We start from the raw sequence: 21,873 nt of genomic DNA, 5'->3' as shown, positions 1-21,873 counted from the left end.
ACTTTGAGTATTGTACTCTGAGTACTTTTTTGAGCAATGTACTCGGTACTCTGTGCTTCTTCCTCAAATATGAAAAGTACCCGGTACTCTGTACCTGAGTACAATTTATCAGTACCCGGCCCAGCTCTGCCTAGAGGGCGCCACATACGTCTTTCAGCCTCATTTAATACATTCAATTTTTTATCCCCCACTCTACATAATTTTGAGATCAAAAATTTGATTCCCCTATTATTTTTACGTAAAAAAGGTTACCTACTACATTGATTTCACTAAACTCGACCGTTTTCGAGAAAAACGCATTTTATCGCCAACCATCACTGAAGTCATTCATTATTGTACTCATTTGCCCTTATTTGCTGCAGTAAAGTAACACTTTATTGTACTGAAAAAAGAATTTTACTTTACCTGCCGCGATTAATCGAATTTGAATGTAAGTGGTCGATGACAGTAATCGATTATTCATTTGAGTAAACTTACAATTTATGTACTTTAATTATTAAAAATATTGTACAAAATTTACGACATTGTTAATTAAATTTATGCCAAATAGTGGAATTAAGTAGTATTTTGTAATTATAATCATATAACATAAATCAAAACTTGACGATTTAGTAATTATTCAATATTGATAACTATCGATTAAAAATCGAAAGCGGCCATCATCCAAAAGTCACCTATCATCACTGTCATAAAATTTTTATTACGTCTAACATTTAAAAAACTCTTAAATTTTAAATTGTAAGTAAGTGTTAACCAATATCAAACTGTTGGCGATAAAATTTTGTATGCACCACGTCAGTAAAAAATCTTTATCGGACTCGTCTATTATTCGCCTCGCTCGCTGGGCTCGCTCAGCTCATAATATCAGACTCGTTCGATAAAGAGTCACTTTACTGACTTGGTACATAAATAACTATTATATCTACGATGCAAAATTCAATTTTTTTGCATTTCATCGTACCTACTAAAAACCATTTGACGTATCCTTGTCATACTTGGCAGCAAGTGTAGGTCATTATGCACCCTACTAAATTATGTTAAACAAACGTTTCTGGCTACTACCAGTGGCGTACGATGGGGAAAGTGAATGGTCAACCCTTCCCAAATTTTACACCACTGGCGAAATTGCTATTTTAGTACAATTTTTCGATTGTCTAATACTTTCTATGTAAATGATATACTCTTTATTCCTAACGGTAAAGTAATTAGCTTTCGAGATATTTGAAGTTAAAAACGAAGGAGCATAATAATAATTATGCTAAAATAGCAGTTCCATCAGTGATGTAGAATTTGGGAAGGGTCAACCATTCACTTTCCCCCGTCGTACGCCTATGGTAGTAGCCCAAAACGATTATTTGACATCATTTAGTAGGGTCTGCGTATACAGCACCTACACTTTCTGCCAAGTATGACACGGATATGTCAAATAGTTTTAAAGTATTTTTTTTTTTAATTTTTTTCTTTATTTAGAACTTTAAGAACTATTATTTGTAACCGGTATGTATTTTAAAATTATTTGACATATTATCCCCATCATACTCGGCAGAAAGTGTAGGTACTGTACACCGCACTAAATTATGTTATTAATCGTTTCTGGCTACTACCAGAGGCGTACGACAGGTGAAAATGAATGGTTGACCCTTCCCAAATTCTATGCCACTGACGTAACTGTTATTTTTGCATAATTTTTAGATTCGCCAATACTTTGTATGTAAATAATGTACTCCTCATTCATAAGGATAAATAGTGGAGTCAATGAAGGTGGATATGAGTTATTACCTCAGATTTCGTTGAACCTCCATCGATTTTCATAAAAATTGGTGAGTGGTTAAAGGATACCTCAAGGAACAAAGGTGACATAGTGCCAACTTGCGCTTTTTGCATTTTAGGGGTGAAATACACCCCCTTTTTAAAAATTATTTTTTAGATTTCTGAAAGTGCAGTCACTGTAAGTTTGCACTTCCTATCTCGTTGAACCTTCATCGATTTTCATGAAAATCGGTAAGTAGTTAGAGGATACCTCAAGCAATAAAAGTTATATAGCATCAACTTGCGCTCTTGCATTTTAGGGGTGCAATACACCCCTACTTTTTAAATTGTACAAAATGCAAATTTCCGCATTATGGCGCAAGTAATCTCGTTTAATTAAGAAAAATAAATATTTTTTTTATATTTATGTGCATGAATTACATTTTTTTTTAATTTTTCAAACCTTATAGCAACCAAAAATCCGAAAATTAACAAGTCGAAAATCACGAAAACCTTATTCTTCTATATTTCTGAAAGTGTAGTCACTGAATGTTTTCACCCACGATTTCTTTGAACCTTCATCGATTTTCATGAAAATTGTTGAGTAGTTAGAGGATACCTCAAAAAACAAAAGTGATATGACACCAAGTTGCGCTTTCTGCATTTTAAGGGTGAAATCCACCTTTTTTTTAATGATAAAAATGCCGATTTCAGCATTCTGGCTCAAGCAATCTCGTTTAATTAAGTAAAATAAATATTTTTTCTATGGATGCTAAACAATGTGCAACTTCTCTCACTACTTACATACATTCAAAACGAACAATTTCTCAGGCAGTGAGAAAAGTCGGCCATTGCAGTGAGAATATTTTTTCTCACGGGTTCACCGCCGGTTTACATACATATGATCGCCATTTCCATGGTAACATGCACAATACAAACACAATTATTTTTGTCAAACAAAATGTGTTGACACTTGTCAAAACTTATCAAAAATTACCTTTTATAAGAATGTTCAACTGTGAATTTTAATGTTAAATAAATAAAGTATATAAATATTAAGAATATTAAATATTGTCCTTTTCATGAGCATTTTTCAGTGCGTAACAAATGATAGGAAAAAGGGTAAGTCCGTGATAATACACATTTATGACATTTATTCTAACATGACATTTTAGTTAAATCTGACAGTTGTCACATTTTATTTTCAATTTGGAATAAAAACAAATCAAATGTGTTTCTTGCATTTATAAAATGGTATTTTCTTTGATTTGTATAGTCTTATAAATTATACAGATTATATTTGTAATATTATTATCTAATTAAAAAAAATCTTTTTTTATTATGGCGCCATCTATCGACAACTAGAATAATCACCGAACTAGAACAATAACCAAAGTAATCACCGACGTGCCTTTTTTTCTGTCATATACAATTTAATGCGTTAGAAAGAAATCGAAAAACTGTGACGCACTGAAAGATGATCATGAGAAAAAGAATACCTATGTGTATATATGTATTTTATTTCAATTTAGGCATATAATATACCTAAAAGCACCTAAATTATTTAATTTTGAAGTTTTAACTCTTGACAAAAACGCATCCATAGAAAAAGTACAGTGTACAACACGAGAGAAAATGACATATTTCTCTCTCGCTTGATTTGCGAGAGAGAAATCAACAAAAAAGAAGAGAAACAAACTTCTGCGCTCGTGAGAAATATGTCTTTTTTTCTCTCTTGTTGTACAATATACTATTTTTACATTTATGTGCATGATTTATAATTTTTATTAATTTTTCAAACCTTATAGCAACCAAAAATCAGAATATTAGCAAATCGACAATCACGAAAAAAATTATTCCTTTATATTTCCAAAAAGGCAGTCACTGAAGGTTTTTACCCCTGATTTCGTTTAACCTCCATCAATTTTCATGAAAATTGGTAAGTAGTTAGAGGATACCTTAAGAAACAAAAATGATGTGGTACCAACTTGCGCTTTTATCCTGGGGGTGGATGTTACACCTTCTCATGGGTGAACACTATCTTATTAAAAATAACCCCATAATTAGATAGAGGAGTAAATTCTAAGCAAACTTTCTTTTATCAAGTTTATAAATTTTTTATTTAAATAATGTTTCATAATTTAATAAAATATTATTGGTACAGTAAAACCTGTCAATAACGGCCACTAAAAATAGAAAACAATTGGCCGTTATAGAAATGTGACCGCTAATGCTAGGTTTCCTTTTCCACAAATACATAAGATATAATTGAAAATTTATTTATTTTAGTAATTAAAGCAAATCTAATTAAATATAATTCTACAAACAAACGGAACATACCTTTCATTAGATATCGCAAATCACTTTGGCTGATTTTGTCTGCACATATATTATGTTTAAGGAATCCCTTTTTTTTTGTGAGACTGGATATAGGACATTTCTCAAGTATGAATTCACATTCATGGTATGTCGTTGCTATACAGGGATAATAATCTGTGCAATGTTATGGTACAGGCTACGTTAAATATGAAGTAAATGTGGAAGATATACACTGGTTATTCATTTCAATTTAATTTGATTGTTTTTTAGGCTATTGATTATGTTCAAAATAAGAAAGCTAAAAGGAACTACAACGTTAACGGGATTTTATTGTCTCATATGGTCAACGGACATCTATATTTGAAAAAACCGCGGAGTGCTACCATTTAAATGGGTGCGTTTTTGAGAAAGGGGTGAATTAGTCCCTAGGCACAGGGTGAATTAAGGTGAGTTCCATTCATTTTTGGTACAAACACTTCTACAGAAAAATTGTTCCAGGATAAATTTACTATCAAAATATCATATTTTAAAGTCAAAAGTATTTTTTTTTTACAAAAATACATTCAAAAGAAAAGCAAGAAAAAAACTCGAAAGAAAGCAATTTTGTTTTTAGCCCCATAACTTTTTTCCACAGGGATATAGGTATAGGCATTGCTTCAGCAAAAAATAACTTCCATCCTTTCTCTTTAAAATGAGGTTTGGTAGAAGACTCTAGGATATATAGTTTCCAAAAGAGTATTTTTCAAAGTTTGCCGCTCACAGAATTTTTGAGCCATTTTCCCAATTATTTGGCAAACATTGTTCTGTAACTTTTTTCTACGCATTTCTAGGTATATGCAGTGGTACATTTAGTAGAAAGAGAACTCAATTACCTTTAAAACGGTCTACAGTATAAGGTCGTACGTCTATTTTTAAACAAGTTGTGCTTTTTCAAGATTTTATGCTTTTAATGATTTTTGATATTTTTTATGATTATTTTTTAAATTTCTCAATATGACTTTTTTCTTGTACATTTAAGTATATACGTTCTGGAATAAAAAAAGCTTATTTTCTTTACTTTAAAATGGTGTATTGCAATCGCCTCTAGGACTATTTTTAAACAAGATATCCGTAGGATATCCAAGGGTATCCGTAATTTGAGAAAAAATTTAAAAAATTTTATTTTTTCAATTAGAAGAGTATAATTACATATTGTACCATAATTTTTAATTCCAAATAACTTTTCTTAATAACACTTTTCGACATTGTGAAATATAAGGGTACTTTACTCTTGAGTGAAATTCATATTTTTTAACATACCTCGTACACTATTGATAAAACTTTATATCTGATGATTACATCTTAGGTTTTAGACTATGCAGAGCATTTTATAAAGAATAATTTTTTTCATAAAGTTAATAATAAAAAGTTTTCCATATGGTTCCAACTTAGTGTGACCTATTGCATGTGTATATGTCAAACTTTGAAAAAGCATATCTTGTTTAAAAATAGACCTAGAATTTTTTACAATACACCATTTTAAAGCAAAGAAAATAAGCTTTCGTTTTTATTGCACAATGTGTATACCTAAATATACAATAAAAAAGTTATAATGAGAAATTTAAAAATAATCGTAAAATATATCAAAAATCATTAAAAGTGTAAAACTTTGAAAAACCATATCTTACTTAAAAATAGTCATACAGCCTTCTACGATAGACCATTTTAAAGGTAATTGACTTTTCTTCCTACTAAATGTAACATTGCATATACCTAAAGCTGCGTAAAAAAAGTTACAGAACAATATTTGCGAAGTAACAAGGAAAATCGCCCAAAATTGTTGTGAGTGGCGAAATTTGAAAAATCATATTTTGGAAACTATAAATCATTCAGACTTACACCAAACTCCATTTTAAATAGCAAGGATGGAAGTTTTTTTCTGTTAAGCAATGCATATACCTATATCCCCGTGGAAAAAAGCTATAGGGCAAGAAACAAAAATGCTTCATGTCGTGTTTTTTTCTTGCTTCTCTTTTGAATATATTTTTGGAAAAAAAAAAATTTTTTGACTTTAAAATGTGACATTTCGATAGTAAATTTAACCTGGAACAATTTTTCTGTAGACATGTTTGTACCAAAGGTGAATAGAACTCACTCTAATTCGCCCTGTGCCTAGGGACTAATTCACCCCTTTCTTAAAAACGCACCCCTTTAAATGGTAGCACTCCGCGGTTTTTTCATACATAGAGGTCCATTGACTCTATAAAAGAATAAAACCCCGTTAACGTTGTAGTTCCTTTCTAAAATACATAATCAATAGCCTATTTTAATCGTTTACAATATTTAAAATAATTAAAGATATAAAGTTAGGGATTTCAAAAATAAATTCAGTTCTTACTGGCAGGGTGGGAAATAATAAAGTGCCATACAATAGCATTTCATTATAATGCTCATTACAGGCATTACAGGCTGCTCCGTTTGAGAAAACTCATACTCTCAAACTTTGAGAAAACACTCATTCAGTTTCGACCAACCCTGTATTAGCTAAAATTAAACGTTTTGCTAGATTAATAATTTTTAACAATAATAGACTATATTAAAAATCACTTGAACATAAATTGATTTTCTGATGTCAAATCACTACAATTATACAGGGGGTGAATATTGCTATGAAATTTGAAAAAAAAACGTAATTATCTTTTAAACTACTTCGTATAACAGCACAAGACCTGATATTTTAAGAAATAAAACATAGAGGAGAATCCAAAAATGTAAAAATATACAGGGTGTTCCATTAAACAAAAGATAATTTTGTTTCACCCTGTCAATATGGGTGGCCCTGTATATTTGGAAATGTATTTAAATTCTGATATTATCTATGCCCCAATCTCACCTAAATAAACTTTTTTCGTATCTCCTACAACAAACGACTAATTGGACTTCCCACAACCTGTATACATACAAAATCTCCGCTATAAAATTTTTTCAAAGAAAATGTTATTGGTTTTTTTAAAATAACTCCGTTAATTTTTGAAATATGAGATTTATCCAAAAACCATTACAAAGCTAAGTAAAAGGTCTATAACACTGTATTAAACATAATTTTCTAAATCATTTATTTTTTTTTAAATACAAGGTGAAAGGGCCCCGGTTACATGGTTCTCGCAGTAAAATTTAGGTTTTAAATGTTTCTATCTCGGTTATTTTTTGTCGTGAAAAAATATTAAAAAAAGAAGAAGCTTAAATAAAGTTAAAACTAAAATTTTGTTCTCTACCAATTTTTAAGTATATCGAGTATTTTTGGAGTTATTATCAAAAGAAAATGAAACTCACGAAAATTTGAAAAATTCTAATTTTTTTAATCGTATTTTTTTCAAAAATATGCATTCTAAACCGGTCAAAATTGTTGAGGTTATTACTCATGTTAAAATAAATAAAGTTTTAAATGGGTTACTATAAATTTTAATTTTTGTGGAAATGACGTATGTTTCATTTTTCATTCGTCCCTAAAAAATCTGAAAGGCCTCTTATTTCCATCATAACGTGCTTAATTTTGATGCTATCGACTTCTTATATAGCTTTTTGATAGTTACCTTTAAGTGCTTTATTAAAATGTTTAGTATCTATATTTAACAAAGTGCATCGTTTTCCTGTTATTTAAGCTTGAATACTAAGATTTGAGTACTCGCGGAAAAAACTATACATTCAATTGCATATAACTCACTTTGTATATGTAATAAAGGATTGTTCGAATAAGGAGCTCATTTATTTTTATATTATCTTCGATTTTGGTAATAACAATTTTTTTGAAGAAACTTATGGTTTTTGAGTTATTTATGAAAAACTGCTTTAAAACATGGATTTTTTTCAGGAAAAATCAAAACTTTTGATCTTTAATAACTCAAAAACTATTGATTTATGGGAATAACTTTAATAACAAATTTTACTTATAATTTGTCCCTCTATCGATTACTGGTATTATTTTTAATAAAATAATTTCCACCCCCGAGAAGGGGTGGCATCCCCCCCCCAGGGTAAAAGCGCAAGTTGGCACCATGTCACCTTTGTTTCTTGAGGTATCCTCTACATACTTACCAATTTTCATGAAAATCGATGGAGGTTCAACGAAATCGGAGGTGAAAACCTTCATTGACTCCACTAAAAGTAATAAGTTTTCGAAATATTTGATGTTAAAAATGAAACGGCACAGTTATTTTGATTAATGTATTTCGATTTTAATTTCAAATATCTCGAAAACTAATTACTAATGACTTTATCGTTACGAATGAAGAGTATATTATTTACATATAAAGTATTGGAGAATCCAAAAATTGCACTGAAATTGCAATTCCGCCAGTGGCGTAGAATTTGGGAAGGGTCAGCCATTCACTTTCCCTCATCGTACGTCACTGATAGTAGATAGAAACGTTTGTTTAACATGATATAGTAGGATGTACAGTACTTACACTTGCTGCCAAGTATGAGAAGGATATGTCAAATTGTTTTTAGTACCTACAATGAAATGCAAAAAATTTAATTTTGCATCGTAGATTTAAAATGCGTTTACCTCAAAAACGGTTAAGTTTAGAGAGATTAATCTAGTATACCTTTTTTAAGTAAAAATAATAGTGGAATAAAAGTTTTGATCTCAAAATTAAGTAGAATGGGGGATAAAAAAAGATTGAACGTATTAAATGAGCGCTGAAAGACGTAAAATGTGGTGCCTCTGGATAATGTATAATTTTTGGTACCGAATTTAGATTTTTCGTCCCAAAAAACCCCCACTTACCAAATTTTGTGTTGTTATCCCATGCCTGTCGGGAAATATTCAAAAATAAATAAAATGAAAGTTTAACTTTGGCACCCTGTATTTCGGTTATTATCAACTTTCGTACTGTGGTCTTCTTCTTTAAGTACCGTGCCCAAATTTTTAGGCGTGGGTAGCTTCCATAACAATTTGCCGATATCGTTCTCGATCTTGTGCGGCATGTAACAATTGATCTGCTGATAAGCCAGTCCATTGACGAAGGTTTCGGAGCCATGAATATTTCTTTCGACCAATTCCTCTTTTTCCGTCGATCTTTCCATTGAGTATTAACTGCAGCATCGTGTATCTGCTACCTCTCATTATATGCCCCAGATATTCAAGTTTTCTCTTTTTTATCATCTTCATTAAGTCACCTTCGCCTTGACCTACTCTGTTTAAGACTTCTCTGTTTGAAATGCGTTGAACCCAAGATATTCTGAGCATTCTACGATACGACCACATCTCAAAGGCTTCTAATTTGTTCATCATGTTAACCTTCATGATCCAGGTTTCACATCCATATAGTAATACAGGATACACATAACATTTTAGGAACTTGATTCTTAGTTGTAAATTCAGCTGAGAGTTGCTCAGAATAGATCTAAGTTTCATAAATGCTCCTCTGGCAATTTCTATACGAGTTTTCATTTCTTCATCCGGATTTAGTGTCTCGTTTATCCAACATCCTAGGTATTTAAAATGGTTAACTTTTGTTATTGATTCATCACTGACAATTAGTTGCATAGGGCCGACGTCTTGTTTACTAACCACAAGTAACTTTGTCTTTGTTGCATTTATGTTAAGTCCGTTATTGGAGCATTCTCTAGTGACTCGATCAATAAGGAATTGAAGATCTTCGATATTTTCAGCCATGATCGCGGTTTCGTCTGCATATCTGATGTTGTTAATAGTTTCTCCCCCGATTCGAACTCCACATTGTCCTTCCAAGGCTTCATTAAAAATTATTTCTGAGTATACGTTAAACAAAGTTGGGGATAACACACAACCCTGTCTGACACCTCTTTGAATGCAAATTTTGTCTGTTTCTTTGCCGTCTACCAGAATAGAAGCTTCTTGATTCCAATATAGATGTTGTAAAAGGGTCAGATCTTTATCATCTATTCCAATCATTTCTAGATATTCAAACAACCTATCATGTTGAACTCTATTAAACGCCTTCTCAAAATCTATAAAGCAGACGTAAATTGGTTTCTGTACTTCCCATGATCGTTGAAGTAATGTTAACATTGAGAACAAAGCTTCCCTTGTTCCCATTCCTTCTCTGAAACCAAATTGTTTGTTTCCCATTGCATGTTTCCGTACTATGGTAAATTAGCTTAAATCGACCCATTTTAAGCTCAGAAATGCAAGGTTGAGCTATGGCCCATTCATTACCAAACACCCTATGTGTTAACATGTAATCATCTTTTTTTAGGAAAAACACAAATTTCCTAAGGACCCTCTAATATACAAATGCCCTTCCTGCAACTACGAAACTAATAGAAGTCCAACGCTTAGGAAACACATTCGTATGAAGCACAAGAATCCCAAAAGCTACCGCCAATGTCCACACTGTCCTTTCGTATCTAATGTAGTAAAAACATTCAACGAGCACGTTAGTCAAAACCACAAAAACCAAGAAGTGAAGATGTACAAGTGCGAGGAGAAAACGTGCAAGTTCCAGACTAAAAGAAAAATAAACCTTAGCCTGCACGTGTTGAATGTGCATACGGATAAAAGGAAGTTGAAGTATTTGAAATGTGATCAATGTGATTATAAGACTAAACTAAAACATTATATGAATAAGCATAAAAAACAGAACCATGGTGGTTCGGATTAGAAGGTTGTAAGTGATTTATTGTATTCAAGTTAATTTTTATGTATCTCATTTTCAGAACTTACTATAAAAATAAGAATCCAACTTACTAAAAATTTGTGTTGACTTAAAGTTTACAATATACCCCAAAATCAAAGCCGAAGAAACACACTAAAAACTGGCCGCTATTTTTTACTGCGTCAAGGTTTTTTTATTTACATTTAAATAAAAAAAAGAATGTGTGTACTTTGTACGCACGTAAGAAGTTATACTTCTATTATATGATTTAAACGAAATTAATATACTTTTTATTTATATTTTGTTTAAATATTAAACTAATTTATACTTACTACTTCTCAAACATTTTTATTAGAACAGTGCCAAAAATTAAAATAATAAAAGAATAAAACACACACAAACACATTAAACAAGCCACAAATGATGTCTGAACATTAATTGTCGAAAATTTTTTTAACTAAATACGTATTTTCTGAAAATACAATTATATAATAAATATACTTACAATCATAAAATGTATTAAAAAAAAACAAAAAAGAAAGTTTCTGTTGGGACTCGAACCAGCGCTGATAAGAGCGGTTGGTATTGGAATTCATTGGCCTTCTCCGCTAAGCCACGGACACTATGTGTCATTATTTACGAAGATCGACTAACTAAACCGATTGAACTTGTGATATTTTGATATTTTGAAAATTGATCAAATTATTTTAATTTTGAATTGAAATGATTTAGAATTGAAAAAATACAACAAAACATAGAGTAAAAAACAATATATTAGGTGAATATTGATAGAAATTTTGATGGTAATCAAATTACCTATATAAATAAAAGTATTACATACTATGTATTTTGGCAGATCAAATAGGTAGGTTTATACTCATGATACATAACAATTATTACGTACCTGTTGCTTTTAAAAACTATTTAAAAGTCACTACAATATTATAAACTTTTTTGTTTCTGTACAATAAAACTAATATATTATACATTTGTTTACCTTTACCTTTACCTCCAAACCACAGCTGCCATATCGGATAATTTTTGACATGTCATTTGAACATCCAATCAGAACAAAGTTATAATGCGCATGCGCCGGGCTGATAGGTTTTAACATATAAAAAAATCACCCTCTATCGCCGGTAAAGAAGTATAACTTCAAAAAGCTATTTTTTCATTACTTTCTATGATGTGAAAAAACTACGCATGGTACGACTTTCTTGAAAAAAACTTAGAAGAGACGAAGATAATGAAATTTAAAAATTACTTTTTTTCTCTCAAATTGGATAAACAAATAGAATTGTTTAAAAACTACTCGATTAATCGGGCCCATCTTTTGCACATATTTTAAATATTTTTATTGTTTGTTTTAATAATTCTAAAAAATTTTAAAAATGCTTACTCTCGAGTTTAATGTGCAAAACTTTTTTGTTTATAAACATTTTTTAATTAGAAAGTCTCTTTTTTAAGGTCTTGCGGGTAAAAAAAAGTGACTTTTTAAAAAAAAATATATCTCGAAAACTAAAAATTATTTTTATTTATAATAGGAACATATAAAAGTATAGTACTTAAGGTACTCTCAAAGAAATTTTCAGCCAAAAATATTCATTTTTGTAGAGTTGACTGCAATTTTTCGACAACAGCCCATTTTTTGCGGTGGGCAGCATAACTAAGTCCAGTCTCATCTGAAATCAAAAAATCAAAAAGTTTCTTGTAGTTTACATATACCTCTGGCTGTGAATGAACGAAGGAATTAAAAAAAAATGAAATTTGAAGATTTTACATAAGTTTAAACACATTTTCGACCCCAATTTTTCTCATTTTTTCAAAAATGACCATTTTTAAAGCAGTTTTTTTTATAAAACAAAAACAACTTCACCTAATAAAAATGCCTTCGTTCATTCACTAGCCAGAGGTATAAACTACAAGAAACTTTTTGATTTTTTGATTTCAGATGAGACTGGACTTAGTTATGCTGCCCACCGCAAAAAAAATTGCGGCAAAAAATGGCTGTTGAAAAATTGCATTCAACTCTACAAAAATGAATATTTTTGGCTGAAAATTTTTTTGAGAGTACCTTAAGTACTATACTTTTACATGTTCCAATTATAAATAAAAATAATTTTTAGTTTTCGAGATATATTTTTTTTAAATCACTTTTTTTTACTTGCAAGAAATTTGTAACACCTAAAGAGCATGTATTTTCAAGAAAGTCTCCTGTTGAACGTTTTCGTCTAAAATGCTTAGTTTTTTCACAATATTGAAATGAATAGAAAGAGTCGCTTCTTTACTTAAATGTTAATAAAAAACCATGACGCAGTAAAAATCTCGATACCCATGAGATGGCACGCCTTTTCTATTGACTTCCCCCAGATATTACAGTTAAAGAATAGCGGCCAGTAATTTTTCGGTTTTTAAATGCTTTTTCTGCTTCGTTTTCTGTGTAGGAAAGTGTCCATTCATATCTAATGTAGTAAAAACATTTAACGAACACGTTAGTCAAAACCACAAAGACCAAGAAGTGAAGATGTACAAGTGCGAGGAGAAAACGTGCAAGTTCCAGACCAAAAGGAAAATCAAGCTTAGCCTGCATGTATTAAATGTGCATACGGATAAGAGGAAGTTGAAGTATTTGAAATGTGATCTACAGTCGGAAAAATGAAAGATTACCCATAGTCGAAGATCCGAATAGGAGGACGAAATGTACCCATCTGCTTGCCGGATAAAACATTTTTTATTTATAAAATTTCATACATAGACAAACACAACCAGCATGGGTTGCCTATCAAAATCGTGTCATAGCTATCCTTAAGGGGGGGGGCCGTAGGGGTTGAAATCAACATTTTAAGCACATTTTTGTGATTTTTTTTTTTTGAAAGTATGAGAGAATAATTGTATTTTTAAATTAAATAAGCATATTAAGTATAATTCAAAGAATGTTAAAAAAAAATTCAAGAGAAAATATTGAAAAATAAGCCAACGGTGGTAAATTTTTAAAGACACCTCGAAAAAAAAAATGGATTTTGCGGTGGACATCTGAATTTATAATTGGATGATGGTAAACAAAGAATTCAAAAAGATTTTATTAGCTTAAATGTTTATCGAGTTAACTCTGTCGAGTTTTCTTGGTTATAACGATTTTTGACTTTTTGGTATCATTCAGAAATCAAAACAACGAAATTTTTGCACAAAAAAGGGGCGAAAATCAACATATTTATTATTGTTAAATAAAAAATAAGCATAAAACAAAAAATATATCGACAGCGTTACGTCAAGGAATGTCCAAAGAAAATGTTTACCTACAAAATTCCAGGTGGGTCGGTTAAGTAGTTTTTGAGTTACAATGTCTACAGCCAAAAAGGCAGTTTTGAGGAAAAAGCGTGTAAAGTATTGTCAACTCTTATTTTCAATTTCTGTTTTATTTTCAGTTTGTCTGTCAAATCGTAAAATGATGCACACCGGAATATCTTTTTGAATGACGGAGTAATATACAAAAGAAAATGAGAACAGCTGTTCAGAGACCGTTGTTCATTACGTTCAAGCGTGCTGACGCGAACCTGCTGCAAAGCGAGTCGAAGATAGGGATATTCAACACAATCTCCCTACCTTCGACTCGCTTTGCAGCATCTTCGCGCCAGCCCGCTTGAGCGTAGTGAGAAACGGTCAACAGCATTCTAATTTTCTTTGGTAAAAAACCCCACGATTCAAAAACATATTCCGGTGTGCATCACTTTACGATTTGACAGACAAAAAAGATTGAAAATAAAAGTTGATAATACTTTAAAAGGAGGTTTTCTCAAAACTGCTTTTTTCAAATCCTGTAGACATTTTAACTCAAAAACTACTTGACCAACTTACCTGGAATTTTGTACATATTTTCTTTAGGCATTCCTTGAGGTAACACTGTCGAGATATTTCTTGTTTTATGCTTATATTTTGTGTAACAATAATAAATACGTTGATTTTCGCCCTTTTTTCTGTAAAAAATTTCGTTGTTTTGACTTCTGAGTGATATTAAAAAGTCAAAGATCATTAAAACTAAAAGAAACTTGACAGCGTTACCTCGAGAAACTCATAAGCTAAGTAATAATATCTTTTTGAATTTTTTGTCTACCATGATCCAATGATAAATTCTGATGTCCACCGCAAAATTCATTGTTTTTTTGTTAGGTGTCTTTAAAAATTTGCCACCGTTGGCTTATTTTTTAATATTTTCTCTTGAATTTTTTTAATATTCTTTGAATTATACTTAATAGTTTTATTTAATTTAAAAATAAAATTATTCTCTCATACTTTCAAAAAAAAATCACAAAAATGTGCTTAAAATGTTGATTTCAACCCCTACGGCCCCACCCTTAAGGATAGCTATGACACGATTTTGATAGGCAACCCATGCTGGTTGTGTTTGTCTATGTATGAAATTTAATAAAAAAAATGTTTCATCCGGCAAGCAGATGGGTACATTTTGACCTATTCGGATCCCGTACTACCGTGAACGAGCACATCAGTCACATAGTTTGTATTTCGTGTCTTTTTCCATAAAGAGCAAAACGAGAGAGAGAGAGAGAGATTATTAATAATCTGAATAATATGTGATTGATATGATCGTTCATGCGTAATCTTTCATTTTTCAGACTATGTGATTATAAGAATAAACTGAAACATTATATGACAAAAATAGTTTAATATTTATATTTTATTTAAATATTAAACTAATTTTAATACTTATTACTTTCCAAAGCTTACTTTAAGCCTGAGCTTAAGCATAGATGTCTGTATTTTCACTTCAATTTGAGGCTTAAGCACAGGCTTAAACCGAATAATTTTAGGGCCGGTATTTCCAACCTCACTTAAGCCAAAGCTTACTTTAAGCCTTTTCTTAAGCTTAGATGGGTGTATTTCCACTTCAATTTGAGGCTTAAGCCTAGGCTTAAACCAAATAATTTAAAGCTCGCGCGGGAGTTGGTTTAAGCCTTTGCTTACAATTTGTTTTCTGTTTTTTGAGGTTATTTATATAGATTATTAATTATAGAGTTGTTTTGAAAACCAACGTTTAAGTAATAACGTTATTATTGGATTATTAAATAATAATCTATTAATTTGTTAATCGTAATAACGATTATTAAAATTCTTACTACTTTTGGAAGGTGTAGGCACATGAAAATTGTTGATTTCTACAATGCTTGGTAGGTATATTTATTTTACAAAAATAAACTTACATTCCAATATGACATTTTAAGGAATATATCCAATAAACAAAATTACAAAGACGGATCTATTGCTTATGCAAATAACAATAAAAATATAACCAGAGAAAATATAGACAATAAACTAAAAACACATGTATCATATACACAAAATTAAGTGAAGTAATAATAACATTGATACAGATGACAAGATAAAATTAAATGTAAACAGTAGTGGTTTTTACCTCAGAACAGTTAGCTCTGGCACTTTGACGTATTCAGAGGTACCAAACCAATTAACTTTACAGCTGAGCATGTTTAGTTAAGAGAATGATGGAAATACGGCACCCAGCTTAAGCTTCTCCTTAACTTTTGACACAGGCTTAGCTAAGCAAAAGCTTAAGTAGCTATTGAAATACCGGCCCTAAAGCTCTCGCGGGAGTTGGTTTAAGCCTTTGCTTAAAATTTGTTTTCTGTTTTTTGAGGTTATTTCTGTAGATTAATAATTCTAGAGTTTTTTTGAAAACCAACTTTTGCGTAATAACGTTATTATTGGATTATTAACGATTATTAAAATCAAATTCTTACTTAATTTGGAAGGTGTAGGCACATGAAAATTATTTATTTCTACAATGCTTGGTTTATTTTGCAAAAGTAAACTTACATTCCAATTTGACACATTAAGGAATATATCCAATAAACAAAATTACAAACACGGATTTATTGCTTATGCAAAATAACAATAAAGAATATACACAATATACTAACAACACATTTACCATGTACACAAAATTAAGTGAAGTAAAACTAAGACTGACACAGATGACAAGATAAAATTAAATATCAACAGGTAGTGGTTTTTACCTCAGAACAGTTAGTTCTGGCATTTTGACGTATTCAGAGGTACCAAACCAATTATCTTGACAGTTTAGTTAAGGAAATGGTGGAAATACGGCACCCAGCTTAAGCTTCTCCTTAACTTTTGACACAGGCTTAGCTAAGCAAAAGCTTAAGTAGCTGTTGAAATACCGGCCCTTACAATCATAAAACAAAAAATAAAAACTTGCATTGGGAATCGAACCCGAGCATTTTAGGGTGATTAGATGTGTAATCGAAACCTCTACTCATTTACCCACTTACACATATCCGTCATGTGGGAAGATAGGCCAACTGAACATTTTACTGTTTGACAGTTCTGAATTTAAAATTAGTGTGATTTTTGTGGAATTAAAATATTAAAATACAACAACATATCAATTTCGTTAAAATCACATAATAGAAGTATAACTTCTTACGTGCGTACTAGACCAGTGCAGATAGCTCTAAAATGGACCAAAAAAATAAAAAATTAATAGCAGGATGAGACCAATTCCAAATGAAAGTACACATATTAGATAACATGTGGAACATTTTTCACCAAATCTGGATGAGGGGAACATGGGTTGGGGGAGCGTTTTTAGGGGTGAAAACGGTTAATTACGATTTGCGGCAAAACGGCACATCCTATCGAAAAAAGTTAAATTGCAAAGTTGTAGGCAATAAAAAGATCTACAACTTTTGTAAACAAATATTTTTGACATAAACTCAAAATATCCGAGAAAATTGGAAAATTCGATGTTTTTTATTTTATTTTTTTTTTTTTTTTTTTTTTTCTCACTGAAAAAAAAAATTTTTTTTTTACCAAATATGGTGGAAACTTGCCTCTTTCTGTCCCAAACAAGCTGTAATTTTTCTGTATAAAAATATTTTTTTAAACTCTTGTTTTTTATGTTTAAGGGAAAATGTAAGCATTTTTTCAATTGAAAAATCTCCCAAAATTTTTTTAGCTTTTTTAAAGAAGTTGGCATTTTTTTGTTTATTGAAACCTCTATTTTCTAGTGGTGTAAAAAAATATATACGTTACTGTGGAAAATTTTGTCACAAAAGGCAAAAATTGGAAATTTATTTTCAACCTCTCACCATTTTCAGATTCTCAGGCGTAATATAAGTTGCATAGCGAGCAGGAACCAACGAACCTCTGTTAAAAATTTACTACACTAATGCCGTTGTCTGTGATTTTTAATTTTGTGAATAAATTATAGTTAAAAAAAATAAAAACACTCTTTTAAAGCACTAAAAATTTAAAAATAAAATATTACTAGCTTTAATTTTAAAAGTTATTTTTAAATTTTTAGTGCTTTAAAAGCGTGTATTTTATTTTTTTTAAACTTTATTTTTTTTTAAAGTCGGCCTACTTACCTTTAAGCTACATTTTTTTTAAACTTTTTTCTCATGAACCAAATTAAAAGTCGCAACAACTTTTTTAACGAAAAAGTTTATTTAATACAAAAGAAAGTAATTATTATAATTTTAATGGCCAATTTTTCATCAATTAATTAAGTTTTCGCTTCTTTGATGGCATTTCTTCATCACATTCGGTAATGCTTACAGTTTCTGCAGTTTCCTCTATGCAGCTTTCCGCAGCTATGCAACTTACATTACGTCTGAGAATATGAAAATCGTGAGGGGTTGAAAATAAATTTCCGATTTTTGCCTTTTGTGACAAAATTTTCAACAGTAACGTATATATTTTTTACACCATCAGAAAATAGAGGCTTCAATAAACAAAAATAATGCCAACTTCTTTAAAAAGGCTAAAAAAATTTCGGGAGATTTTTCAATTGAAAAAATGCTTACATTTTCCCTTAAACATAAAAAACAAGAGTTTTAAAAAATATTTTTATACAAAAAAATTACAACGTGTTTGGGACATAAAGAAGTAAGTTTCCACCATATTTGGTAAAAAAAAATGATTTTTTCTGTGAGAAAAACAATAAAATCAAAAACACCGAATTTTCCAATTTTGTCGGATATTTTGAGGTTATGTGAAAAATGCTTATTTACAAAAGTTGTAGATCTTCTTATAGCCTACAACTTTGCGATTTAACTTTTTTCGATAGGATGTGCCGTTTTGCCGCAAATCGTAATTAACCGTTTTCATCCCTAAAAGCGCTCCCCCAACCCATGTTCCCCTCATCCAGATTTGGTGAAAAATGTTCCACATGTTATCTAATAGGTGTACTTTCATTTGGAATTGGTCTCATCCTGCTATTAATTTTTTATTGTTTTTTTGCTATTTGCACTGGTCTATACAAAATACACAAACATTCGTTTTTTTTTTTTTGTTTATAAACATGTTTTAATTAGAAAGTCTCATTTTAAAGAGCAAGTATTTTCAACAAAGTCGTATGTTGAACGGTTCCATCTAAAATGCTTTCTTTTACAATATTCAAATGGATGACAAAAGTCGCTCCACGCGACTTTGCCTAACGCCGGCTCCACGTTGGGTCAATTATGCTCCCATGTTCGGTGGGGCATCCACACATTGGGTTGAGTATTGGAGCCATGTCAGTATGTTCCCTCTAGAGCCAACGTCAATATGTCCGACACGGAAGTTGCTGCGGCTGCGACTGTCGTGATAATGAGTGCATATTTTGCTACAAAAAAGGCGAAGGTCTCCTCGTCGAAGAAGATGGTAAAGGACAACAATTCATAAACTCATAAATCAGTAAAAGATTCCATTTCGGCTTAGCTACAGAAATTCTAGCAATTTTTCAATGCTTCACACCGTCTCAGATGTAGAAGACATGTTTTACCTTAAATACGTTTCACAAGACTATTTCATACCGAAGAAGTGACACAACTGTAGCGCCAATGTGTGGTCGGCATCAACGACAACACAAATATTGGCGCCAATCCCTTTGATGTGTACGCAAAAACCGACACCAAGACCATGATATTAATCAGCAAAAAGTTTAAATAGCTTACGAACAAGAGCTCTATCATCCCGAGAAAAATTTACCAATTATTTTGTTAACATTAATCCATTAGAATGGCAAAATACACAAATCTAAAAATATTTTATAGACAAAAAAAATTAAAAGCACTCGTGGGAGTGCCGACAGAAGTGAAAACTTCTTATAGTATATAAATTACGAGCTCAATGTTTTTACCCCATCCTAAAAGAAGTTGTAACGGTCCACCCGTTATAATATCATTTTTAGCGCTTTAATTATTTTTTTTTAATTATTTTCTCGTGATCGCGCAATTAAATCCTCTAAATTTGTCGTAATTAAATATTTACGTGACGTCACATTCTATACGGAACATTCTACGCCTCTGTTTGTGAATTTAATTCGTGTTCCGTGGTCGTTGACGTTCTGATCGTTCTGAAAATTTGACAAAGCGATCTTCCGTTTTCCGTTACTTGGCTGTGAAGTGTGCTAGGATTCGGTCGACGAACTTGGTTCCGTAATGGCGGAAGGTTTCATTTCTTAAGCCATTCTATTTGGAAAAAAAATGCAGTCCCACTGAAGTAAAAATGGTATCCCGTGGTTTTCCCAGAATCCATCCAGAGTTTCTAGAGGGACAGTAAATGAACAACTGACCTATCCGCCATTTGGGGAGAAATATTACAACCTACCATGTAAATCCTTCAACCACCTGGAAGGCGTCGATTCCAGCCACGACCACAGCCAAGTCACTATTGGGGTTTTGGGAACAAGCTTTTTGGGGAGCATTCCAGCTCCTTTTCGTCCTGCCACCTGGGCCTACGGAGGGCATGGGGCGCATCATCCTGATGCTCATTTCTGAGGATGCAGCAGCAGCCTCTTTAGGAGTCGTTTGGGAACATTTAGTGTTGTGCATTAAGTAACTTTTGGTTTTTATATTTTAGACATTTGATTTAATGCACCATGTTTATTTATTTTTTTTTTCCAGATTTAGTTTACCTCTGTTTTTTTTTTAATATGACATATTTGTATATTATTGTATTTGGTTCCCAAACTTTGTATCTACGGTAACTTCTTGTGCACAGGAATAAGCCTAGAGAAAATTAGGTTTTTAATACTTTATTATTGCTTTGATACTGGTTTATATAATTCGGGTAAATTTATTTTGTAATATTACTTGCTTGTTTCCCAAATATTTTCTTGTTATTCGCTTTATTTCGATTGTTCGGTTAATTCGTCATTACTTTAGTTCATTGCATTTTCTCGGTTAATTTAGGTCATCGTTTCGGTATTAATTACTTCATTACTATCACTTTATTCATTTGTATATTTAACTTTATTTATTCATTATGGTATTTTCTCTTAGTGAGGCTTGGGCCTATTTATTTGTAGTATTTTCATCTTTGTCAGTTTCATTTAGTTGTACGTAGCAGGCGTACTATAACCATTTGGTAGAAGACTCATGTGAGTTGTACCCTATATGTTAGTAAGAGGTACTTATACCTTTAAGTTTTGTAACAGGTAACATTATTATTATCTCAAATATAACTTTTTGTATAACTTATGTCATTTTAGAGTCACATGATATGCACTTTGTGTAACTCAGAGATTGTCCAAGATCTAGTAGTTATTTTTAATAAATATTTATTTATTTTGTATATCAATTATTTTATTACTCCTTCATGTTCATTATTACAGATTTAATATATTTAATATTTGACAACAGTGTAAGATACCTGGGAAAATGATCGAAGATCATTTTCATGGCGCCCATGATTTGTTAGTTTTATTTATTTTGTTCGTCTTTAGCAATTATCCATCTTCATTCAGTTTCAGTACATTATTCTTATTTTATTATTTCATCTTTTAGTCATCATTACTATCTATATAGAGCTACTGTTCTTCGACAGGCATGCAAACGAGCCGTATCCATCCTTGAGTGTCAAGTGGTTTTCTTGCATCTCTTGCTAGCCAACTCTATTCAGTTTGCCTCTGTCTCTTCCCACTTCTACTTCTATCCCTTCTAATCCCCCTTTCTTCAGTACTACTGCACTTTAGTAGTATTTTTTTTTTATTTTTCCTATTGCGGCTTCTCAACGTAGAAGTCACTTCACCCTTTTCTTTACACACCCCACATTCTCTTCTTTTCAGCCACAACTATTTAGTTACCTAGTCTTTTCTTTTTTTTTCCTTACTTCTGTTGGAGTACCTATATCTTTCTTTTTACTTTCA

General features: G+C 31.3%; 1 protein-coding gene across 3 annotated transcripts in view; it reads left to right on the top strand.

Annotated features, from left to right (window-relative positions):
* Window positions 1-10,786, top strand: part of LOC114326721 (zinc finger protein 142) — an 87,958-nt gene extending 77,172 nt beyond the window's left edge. For all 3 annotated transcript variants that reach the window (XM_050648110.1, XM_050648103.1, XM_050648106.1), the window contains exon 6: window positions 10,290-10,786. In XM_050648110.1, coding sequence (XP_050504067.1) covers window positions 10,290-10,694 — 405 coding nt within the window. In that variant the 3' untranslated portion in view covers window positions 10,695-10,786. The remainder of the gene's footprint in view (window positions 1-10,289) is intronic.
* The last annotated feature ends 11,087 nt before the right edge of the window (window positions 10,787-21,873 follow it).

Source organism: Diabrotica virgifera, chromosome 1, assembly GCF_917563875.1.
Source record: "Diabrotica virgifera virgifera chromosome 1, PGI_DIABVI_V3a".
Taxonomy (NCBI): domain Eukaryota; kingdom Metazoa; phylum Arthropoda; class Insecta; order Coleoptera; family Chrysomelidae; genus Diabrotica; species Diabrotica virgifera.
This window is presented reverse-complemented; position numbering and strand designations above follow the sequence as displayed.